The sequence below is a fragment of the Meleagris gallopavo genome, chromosome 4 (assembly GCF_000146605.3).
Source record: "Meleagris gallopavo isolate NT-WF06-2002-E0010 breed Aviagen turkey brand Nicholas breeding stock chromosome 4, Turkey_5.1, whole genome shotgun sequence".
NCBI classification, from domain to species: Eukaryota; Metazoa; Chordata; class Aves; order Galliformes; family Phasianidae; genus Meleagris; species Meleagris gallopavo.
In genome coordinates this window covers 28,770,335-28,780,868 of record NC_015014.2, presented here as the reverse complement: position 1 = coordinate 28,780,868, position 10,534 = coordinate 28,770,335, and the positions used below count along the sequence as shown (strand labels likewise).

Sequence of the window (10,534 nt, the reverse complement as noted above, 5' to 3'; positions counted from 1 at the left end):
CTGCTGCGGAGGTGGGTGCTGGAGGTGTGGGGCAGCAGTCGCGGCTCCCCCGTCTTCTCCCCCCACGTCTTCCTCACCGGCCTCACCAAGATGTACGGCGGCATCTTCCGGCTCTTCGTGGGCAGCCGGCCTTTCATCGTCCTCAACACCTTCGGGGCGGTGCGGGAGGCGCTGGTGCAGAAGGCGGAGGTGTTCAGCGACCGGCCCTCCGTCCCCATCGTCCTCATGATCACCCACAACAAGGGTAAGGGCCGGGCGGGGCTGGGGGGCTCCGCACCTAGCGGCTGCGGGACGAGGTCCGCCGGCAGCCCCGCTCTGCGCGGCCTGGGGGAAAAAAGGGCGAGAACAGCGTTCGCTGTGCTGTTAGCAAATGCGGCAGTGGTGGGAGGGATGCAGCTTCCCGTGCAGCGCTGCGGTAGGGTCGTGCCGCTTGGCAGTTAGTTCCGTCTGGAATGTCGTTGCAGCTGTGCTTGGGAATAAGGATGTAAGTGAGGTGCGGTCTGTCTGTAAAATGGTCCGAATTGTACAGAAGCACAGAATGGTAGGGGCTGGAAGGGACCTCAAGAGATCGGTGAGTCCAACCCCCTGCTGAAACTGCAATAGGTCACACAGGTAGGCGGGCATCCAGACGGGTCTCGAATGTCTACAAAGAAGGAGACTCCACAGTCTCTCTGGGCAGCCTGACCCAGTGCTCTGTCACCCTTATCGTAAAGAACTTCTTCCAAATTGTTATATATCACTTGACATTAGCTGTCACAAGGAGGTGAATTCCTCCCCTGGTGTTGTAAAGTGAACTACAGGTGTATTGTGTACAGTGCTCAGAAAGGAGTAGGGATATGTGTTACAGACTGCGGGGGCTGCCTGGCCCAGCACAAGGAGCTTCTCTGAAGGCTTCTGGAAGTTGTAGGTGCTTTCACCAGCACAGAATGGAGTACTTGACCTGCACTATACTGGGATTACATTACTGGCAAGGCAACAGCTGCAGGTCAGTGGGCTACAATGGACATTAAGGATTCCAACCCACTGCTGCAATCAGAGTTGCCTCCCACCAGATCAGGTGGGATCCATCCAACCTGGCCTTGAACACTTCTAGGGGTGGGGCAGCTGCAGCTTCTTTGGGCCTTCTTCAGACTGAACAAAACCAATTCCTTCAGCCTTTCTTTGTACAAGAGTTGTTTCACCCCTGTGAACATCTTCATGACTCACCTTCTAACAGCTCTACGTCTTTCTTGGGCTGGGAATCCTAGAGCTGGGAGCTGTACTCCAGATGGGGCCTCATGAGAGCAGAGAAGAGAAGTACAATCATCTCCCTCACCCTGGTGGTCATGCTGCTTTTGATGCAGCTTAGGATACAGTTGACCTTTTGGGCTGCAAGCATACAGTTCATGATATGAGTTTCTCATCAACAAGCACCCGCAGGTCCATATCTGCAAAGCTACTCCCAATCCATTTTCTGCCCAGCCTGTATCTGTGCTTAGGAATCAGCAGGTGTCCATTTCAGATTCCTTGCTCTTCACTGTGTAAACAAAATATTTTTATTTCCATGCTTTATCTATTCCTATTCTGAGAAGTGCCTTAGTTCCTCCTTACCATAATCCAATCTCACATAAAAATTACTTGACGGGGTACTTGACAAAAGGAGGAAATGCATTTAAAAAAAATCGTTTTGAAAGAAAACAGTAAGGCAAGAAAAAAATCTAAGAGAAATGATTTATTGTAAACTTTACTGTTACTCTGTATGAGTATAATGTGAAAGAGAGAAGTGCTTAGCTCAGCTGTGTTCTGTAAGACGCAAATACATTATTGTGTTTGGAGGAGAGCAAGCAGAAGCATCCAAAATGGCAAATAACTGCATTTCAAAGGCTGCATAGCAAAAAAGGGAGAGTGGATGGAGCTAAGTGTTTGTCAGCTTCTAGACATGGACATGGAGCAAGGCAGAAGTTGAATGTTTTCTGTCATGAATCCTGTTTGTCAGTGCTGCCAGTACCACAGCAACACTAAACCAAACAGTGAGAAATTAAGGGGGTGGGGGAATAACCTTGGGCAGAACTTGCTTTATTTGAACTTTTCATGTAGAAAGGGAGCTTTTGTTTGTTTGTTTGTTTGTTATGTGTGTTTTTTGCTTTGTTGGTTCCATTGGAAGGGTTTTAATTCTCAGCTAACAGAAATTTGCTGTCTTTAATGAGCATGAGGTCCTGATAATTCTGGGTTCCTTAAGCTTCACAATTTCTTATTTTATTTTCTTCAAATTCATTTTTATACTACGTTTACCTGTGCCAAGTACCTTGAATTTTCAGTCTGTGCAGGGATTATCTGCAAAAACAGTTGACTGCTCTTCCATTATTGCTGCCTACCATTGATAGGTTTGGCAGATTATCTTTTACTCTGTACCCTCTGTTTTCTCTGTAATCTGCTTCTCTCCTTTGTTACACTTTTCCAATTTGCAAATCAGTTCTTGCTATTGTGTAATAGTGAGAGCTTTCAGGGCTTCTGAAGTTGTGCTGTGCAGCCTCTGTGCATGACTGCTGGAAAGGCTCTGGTAATGCAGGGAGAGGTTTGTTGCCTTGATTAGGAGAGACTTTGTCTGAGATAATCAGACAGTTTTCTTCTGTGAGGTTATCTGGATCCTGAAATTAATTATCCCGGTGACAGAAGAGATTGGTATGTGTATCCATATTGAGGATGCTTCTTATGGGATAGAAATAGTGATAAAGCATTGCTCTGTTGCAAGATATCCACAGGTCTGCCTGCAATTCAGTTTATTGGTTGTTGGCCAAATGCAGCCCCTCAGTAAGCTTCTTATTTCACCCACCCTTGTGTCTCCTTGATGGCAGCAGCACTAATAGGAAGTGTTGCTTTAAAAAGAGAGGATCTGAAAAGTTTTGTTTCTGTTTTAAAAGTGCTAGATAATGGTTTAGTACAGAGAAAGTGAAGTTCAGCTGCTGGTTGGCTTGTACTGACTCATCGTAATGCTCTGCTTATTTTGTTTAGGACTTTCAAAACTAGGTCATGTCTTTGAATTTTCATTATTTTTTTTCAGTCTAATAGTGAATAGAATAGATAATGTAATCAGAAAATCTGGCTGTAAAGATTACCAGCTTTATGTTACATTGAACTATTTATACTTCTGGGACTGCAGACACTTCAGAGAACATTCATCTCCTGTATCTTCTATCCATAGATTTCTTACTTGCTTACTGGGGCTATGTACATGAAGTCTTAAGAGAAACGTAGGTGACGTTGAATACAGAAAAATGGTGCATCTTTCTGTTGCCAATTTTTTGTGACCTCTTCCATTTAAACTTAGCATTGAGATTTGCATTTGATAGAAGAATCGATGTTGCTTTTTTTAAATTAACTTTTTATTTCCAGGCAGAATTGATGATGTCACAATATGAGGAGAATGAATGCAGCACTGGCCATTGTTTTGATGGCTTTAAACACTCTCGGGTTAACCGTGGAGTATTAGAAAGAGTTTATTTTAGTTGTGCAGAAGGGATGTTTCTGTTTGTAAGTGAGCAATATTTATTTGAAGCTGAGGAACTGAACTTTATTTCATAGTGATATTATCTTGCAGAACACTTGCCTAGAGGCACTGAAATGTGAGATGCAAATCAGGTTGTTGCCACGTGGCTCTGGATCTGTCTTCACTTTCCGTGTTTGTTTGCAGCATGTGTATCCTTTGTAAGTAAAAACAATACTTATAGTAGGACTGTGTACACAGACAAACAGTGGGAAATCAGTAGAACAGAAAAGGAAAGAATTGGTGTTTCAATATCACATATTCTGTTTTGCTCAAAGAATTTGCATCTTTGCATCTCAGGACACTGAAATTCTTCCTCCTCTAGCTCCAAATCCAGTGCATGGGGCAGTTGCTGTGTAACTTTTCCCCCTCTTTTGGCTTATGGTTTGCAGGCCTGTGTAACTGTTTCTCCTCTTTCCACTTGAAAACAGAACAGCTTTGTTTCAGACTGTTCTTTTCCCTTCCAGGTGTTATTTTTGCACCTTATGGCCCTGTGTGGAAGCAGCAGAGGAAATTCTCTCTTGCAACACTGAGGCATTTTGGAGTAGGAAGACATAGCTTAGAGCCTAAGATCATTGAGGAGCTGAGGTTCATGAAGGAAGAAATGCTGAAGCATGGAAAGGATTCGTTCAGTCCCTTTCCGATTATTCGCAATGCAGTGTCTAACGTTATCTGCTCCATGGCCTTTGGCAGGCGCTTCAATTATGAAGATGTTGAGTTCAAGACGATGCTGAAGAACATGGCCCGTGCTCTGGAGCTAAGTGTGAACAGCTCTATGATCCTAGTCAACATTTGCCCATGGCTGTACTACCTTCCCTTCGGGCCTTTCAGGGAGCTCAGAAAAACAGAGTTAGATATTACTGCTTTTCTAAAGAAAATAATTGCGCAGCACAGGGATACTCTGGATGCAGCAAATCCCAGGGACTTCATTGATATGTACTTCCTCCATGCAGAAGAAGAGAAGAACAACAAGGAGAGCAGTTTTAATGAAGACTACCTATTTTTTATCATTGGAGACCTGTTCATTGCAGGCACAGACACTACTTCCAACACAATATTGTGGTGCCTGCTCTACATGTCCCTCTACCCAGAAGTACAAGGTAAGACTATTCTTGATGTTTTGTAAACTCCACTTGGATTTTAAGAATTGAAAGCAATCAGAAACACTACTGAAGTCATTAGGAGTGCTGCTACATATCTGTGTGCAATTTGAAAGGCATGTATGGCATGTAATAAAACATCTTTTTCTATCCTACCCTACTACGATATGTTAGTGCTGTATATTAACTATCTCAGCTGTCCTTTATGCTGTGTCTGTGCATTTCTTCTGTTTTGGGACAACTTCATCTTTTGCAAGTAACTCAAAGGAACCTTGGCATAGGGTTTGGTGGTTGTTTTTGTTCTTTCTTTCTTTCCTTCTTTCTTTCTTTCTTTCTTTCTTTTTGGCAATTGTTCAGTTCCAGGCTTACAGCAGCAATGTAGTGATGTACAATGGTAAAGAGGCTCCTGAACCTACTAGGGAGTCTGGAGCAGTGAAGCACTATCCATTGCAGAGGAAGATCAAATTAGAGGTCACTTAAGCAAATTGGGCTTTCACAAGTCCTTGGGGCCAGCTGGGATACATCTGAGGGAGATAGCTGATGTTTCTGCAAGACATCTTTCTAAATGGTTATGACTGCTGAGTAGGTTGCAGATGACAGGGAGGAAGAGGAGGAGAACATCATACCTGTATTCAAGAAGAGGAATTTATTATTACCTTTAAGTGGCACCGGAAAATGTGTTTGGAATTCTGTCTCAAGTTTTGGGATCCTGAAGCACTGAAATGCTGGAGCAAGCCCATCAAAGGGCCAGCAAAGTGGACAGGGCATGGAGTACATGGCCCGTTTGGTGACACAGAAGGAACTGGGAGTATTCAGTAATAGGGAAAGGAGGGGAGACTTGCTGCATACTACTGTCTAATTAGAAGATGCTGAAGAGATGGAGGCAGTCTTTTTGGAGCTGAGTAGTGAAGGGATTGAAGGGAGGCAGCAGAGAGAATCTACAAGACAATTCTGATTAGATACTGCTTCTACTGTCTTCTATGAAGACAGCAAGGACTGCAACAGATAACCTTTAGAGTTACAAAATTTATAAAACTCGATGGGCTGTGACTCTGAGTAGCATGGTCTACCTTCCAAGTTATATCTGATTGGGAAGGTGACTTGGCTATGGGTAATGGTTTGGATCAAATGACCTCCAGAGGTTCCTTGCCAACCCCAGTTTTTTTGACAGTGATGCAGTCATGTTTGTATTTGTGATGCAATTCTAGAGAATGCCTTGTGTGTTGTTGCAAATACAAAAAATACTGGTGGTACTGGAGACATTATGCTAATAAAATCATACTCGCTAGAGTTATATTTCAGGATTTCTTGAGATAAGTTTTCATTGCTAAAGAATTACAGTTCATTTTGATTAAATATCTCTTATAGTGGGTCTTAGTACAGTACATGTCATTGCAAAGTTATCAAGAGCAATATAAACCAGGAATACTTTTATAAAATGCCTGTAATTTTGAAGTTATCATGTACTGCAGCTGCTTTACAAATTAGCCAATGGATACTTGTTTACAGTGCCTCTCTGCAGTAATCTCTTTAAGTAGGTCAAGATCATAGTTTATTGTACAAAGTCAATACAGGCTGTTGGACAAAGATTGCAAAATAGGGTATCAGTTCAGTATATAGAAGACAAAGTTCACAAAGGACAAATTGCATGGGCTCCTTCTTCTATTATTTAATGGTTGTGTGTTATCACTGCTGGACTTGATAGGTAGTAACAAGAATTAGGTATGTTCTAAATTACACAATTTAGAGCTGGGCGGGTTTTGTGTGTTGAGTTTGTTTGTTTGTTTGAATCCCCCTTCTCTCTTGTCTGCTAACGAACATGTGATAATTATTTTTCTCTTCAGTTTTCTACTACTTCTACTACCTTTCTTCAGTTACCTTTCTCCTTATGCCATGGCTGTTGTTAAACAGTATGTTTAAGCTCAGTACCCTAAAGCATATGTATCACTTGGCTATGTAATATAATTCCCTTACTTTTAATATCCCATTCCCTATGTCTCCTGTTTGCTTGGGAAATAATGTATGGACCTTATTTTTCTCTGCTTCTCTGCCCTCCTTCCACCCCACTCCAGTAATTTTTTTCCTGTCCCTTAAGGGGAATGCAAGAAAATGCAGCAGTGGTAAATGCAGGCAGATAGTTTCAGGAGATGGAAATGAATGGCTAGCAGTATTTTGGCTACTCTCTGTGTAATTCCACATATCTTCACCAACTCTTAAGAAGGGTTGTTCATGATAAGACAGCGGTATGACATTTGGCATGAAACAGTCAATCTCCTTAATTTTTCTTTTTCTTTTTTTTTTAATTCTTGTTTAAATTACTGTGAACATGCATACCGGAATGCAGGGCTATGATGTGCCAGCAAAAAAATAAATAATAATGAAACAAGTAGCAAAACCCACAGACCAGGTACTCACGGGCCACACTATTGACAGATCTGTTATTGTTCAGTTTTTTTTTTCTTGTGTTCTTTACATGAGAATTTGTTTCCCCAGCAATCCCAATAGGTGGCAGCAACTCATCACTACCCATATGATATTTCTGATTGCTCCGTCTCTGAAAACAGAGAATCAGTGAGAATCTTGGATCAGTGCTAGGGAATCTTGGAAAAGGCAAGCAGGTCAAGCACAAAATGTTCAGGGTATCAAGGGTAAAAAAATGAAAGTGGACTTTCTTTTTAATGAAAAGTTGATTTTTGAGATCTTCTCTCTCAGGATTTTCTATTGCTCTGTAGCCAGATTCCGAGTTACCTGGAAAAAAAGCAGCACTGTCCAGTCCAAGGGCAAAACAAATCTTGTGTCTTTGAAACTTCTCTTAATCGACTTCCTTGTATGCTGAGCCTTTAGTGAGACGACAGGGGGAGCAAATGTTTTGAAACTTTCTGTTTTTCATGAGAGTGGACACGAGCTCAATAACTTCTGTTTTTCCTGTGGGAAAACATGTGATGTGATGGAACGTCTGATGCCTTCCTGAGTAAATGGGAAATAGCTGAGTTTAGGTTCTGTGACTAGAAAGTGGGAAACAGCAAAACAAGAGTTGCGTGGCTATAATTCCTGGAGTAGCAGCACCAGAATTCCTGTTCCAGACTGAAGTACCCAGAGCAACCACATTTAAAGCTTTCCCCTCTCTTCATCACCTTTTCCAGTTCTGAAAACTGACTTTTTGCAGGGGCAGGTGACCAGCTGGGTTATACAGTCTATGCTGTCGTCTTTCTTTTTTTTTTAAGGCAGGCCAGACTCTTAATGTTTTGACTAATCAAGCTACCGTATAGTTAAACTGTTAACTAAGGTTACAACTACATTTGGAACTGAAACAGAACTTTTCCTGTGCTTAGCCAACTAGTAGCACTGTCCTCTCTGTAGCTTTACTCTAGTTGTCAAGATTCTACTTGGTTTCTTTGTTAGTGAGACTGTTCTCTAGGCTTTTGCTGCCATGGTTATTTTGGCTAGAAGATCGTGCATTGTAGCCATTTTTGACAAATCTATGTAAACATTGAAGCACAGATAAGTGAAATTAAGATTATGCCTTCTCACATATTGTACTTTTTTATTTTTATTTTTTATTTTTAAACACTCTCTTTGAATAGAGAAAGTTCATGCAGAAATTGAAGCAGTTCTAGGTCGTGACAAAGTTCCCTCTCTTGCCCACAAGGCTCAAATGCCCTTCACAGAGGCAACCATTATGGAAGTACAGAGGATGACTGCAGTTGTTCCCCTTTCGATCCCACGAATGGCTTCAGAAACTGCTGGTAAGCATTTGTAGAGGCCCAATACAGTGTTTCTTTTGTGGATGAAGGTGTGATGGGACATCTGACATCTGGTGAGAATTTACAGAGACCTCATTTGTCTATTAAAACTTGTAGCTCAAGTATGTAAAATGCCATTTGTATAAAGAGTGGCTGGACTTGAGATATTCGTTAAGGTAAGCAGCATGCCTGACCTGATGTCCAGAATGTCTCTCTAATGTAGAGAGATGTCTTTTCTAGGGGGTGAGTTTATGTTGGCTGATGTGATTTGTAGTTGGAAGCTGAGTCTACCTTCATACCTGGAGTTGCTTTTGGCCATCTGACATATAGATCTGAAAAATGTACTTACAATTAACTGATTTGCTAAAATTTAAAAGGCATATACAGCAGAAATAATAATAATAAATATATTTTCCAAAGTCCTTTTGTTGGCTGTAGCTGAGAACTGGTTTAAGTTATCAGCTTTCAAATCCAATTCTGAATTGATTTGATTTTTTAGTGTTTTGGCTTGCGGAACAATAAGGTGCAACAAGCTTAAATGACACTAGTCACTTCAAAACCCTTTAGTGAATACAGTTCAAAACACATGCCTCTTCCTTACCTCCATCCTCTCTGCACAGACGTTCTGTAACAGCAGAGAACTGGGAGGAAGCTAGGTCACAGCATTTCCATTCAGCAGAGTGCATTTCTAATGACTGCTTCTGTGGTATTGGCATGCTGAAGGAGGCTTTGGAGCTTCTCAGCTGCCTTTTCCCTGCAGAGCGCTGTTGCCCTAACATGATTTCTTTCCAGCTGCTCTGGCCTGTGTGATGGTGACCCAGCCGGGCTAGCACAGGTCACCTTTGCTTCAAGTGCCTGCTGCATTTGTAACCCACAGCTACAGATCCATATCGTTTTTTGTGACATTTTCTTTTTTTAATAAGTCTCCTGTGTTTGCTTCTAGCAGCTTATCAGATCCTCTGTCTTTGTGCTTTTTTTTTTTTTTTTGAAGTGCTGCAGGGATATACTATTCCAAAGGGCAGTGTGATCGTGCCCAACTTGTGGTCTGTACACAGAGATCCTAATATCTGGGAGAACCCAGATGACTTTCAACCAACAAGATTTCTGGATGAAAATGGCCAGATAATTAAGAAAGAGGCATTCATTCCTTTTGGAATGGGTAAGATACCAACATACTGTTTTATCAAGCGTAGGGCCTCAGAGGCGTGAGATTTAAAAGCACTCACAAGACTTGTTTTATTACTGCATTTGGTGGTTTGCAAAATGGGTTGGGTTCTTAAAAGCTGCAGTTGCCAAGCAGAAATGAGAAATGATGAATCCTGCTTTGATAATACTTTTCCTATGGAACGAGTACTGTTAATATCAAGCAGTAAAGCTGAGCAAAACTCAGATACCAGAGACAAAGCTTTGGAAGCCCGTAAGTTACTCATAGCTGGAGCAATTCTGCATTTGGAATAGGAATTGCATGTGTTAACAAATGGGTCAACAGTATAAAAAGCACTAATATGTCTCTTTCTAACTATTCTTTAGGTAAACGTGTGTGCATGGGAGAGCAGTTGGCAAAAATGGAGCTGTTCTTAATTTTTGCAAGTCTAATGCAAAGCTTTACCTTTTTGTACCCTGAAAATGTTACAAAACCATCTATGGAGGGAAGGTTTGGTCTAACTTTAGCTCCCTGTCCATTCAAAATAATAGCTTTGAAGAGATGATACAACATCACAAATAATCAAAGAAATATTGCACTTTTAAAACCCAGCTTTATTTTCTTTCCAGCTTATTTTGTTACTTTCTTTCCAGAAAAACAGTAACTGCATAGGCTTTCATACCAATGAGAGAAATCCATTTGCAATTCTGGATGGAGAACTATTTTTTTTTTTTGTGTCAGTTGTTGCTTTCCACAAATGAACTGACAATATAGTTTGCAATTTGATATTAAAACTTGCTGGGCTTAACTCCTCTGTCTGTTAAGCTAATACTGTTTGTTTATCAAATGTTAATTATGTGAGAATGGTCCAAAAAAGTCTGTTAATACCATAGTGAATTTTAATTGTTATTTTGGTGAAAGCAGTATGTGAAATTTAACAAATGACTGAAGGACATAATCTTATGGAAGAATTAATGAATAAGAGGGTGTTGTTAGCATTTTCTGTGCAAAGAAACATCACAAA

General features: G+C 41.2%; 1 protein-coding gene across 1 annotated transcript; it reads left to right on the top strand.

Annotated features, from left to right (window-relative positions):
* The first annotated feature begins 6 nt into the window (after positions 1 to 6).
* On the top strand, positions 7 to 10,318 carry LOC100543147 (cytochrome P450 2U1). The gene is made up of 5 exons (XM_010709883.2): positions 7 to 244; positions 3,991 to 4,623; positions 8,208 to 8,369; positions 9,358 to 9,525; positions 9,897 to 10,318. The coding sequence occupies exons 1-5, from the start codon at positions 91 to 93 to the stop codon at positions 10,073 to 10,075; spliced, it is 1,296 nt and encodes a 431-aa protein (XP_010708185.2). The 5' UTR covers positions 7 to 90; the 3' UTR covers positions 10,076 to 10,318.
* Positions 10,319 to 10,534: the final 216 nt, after the last annotated feature.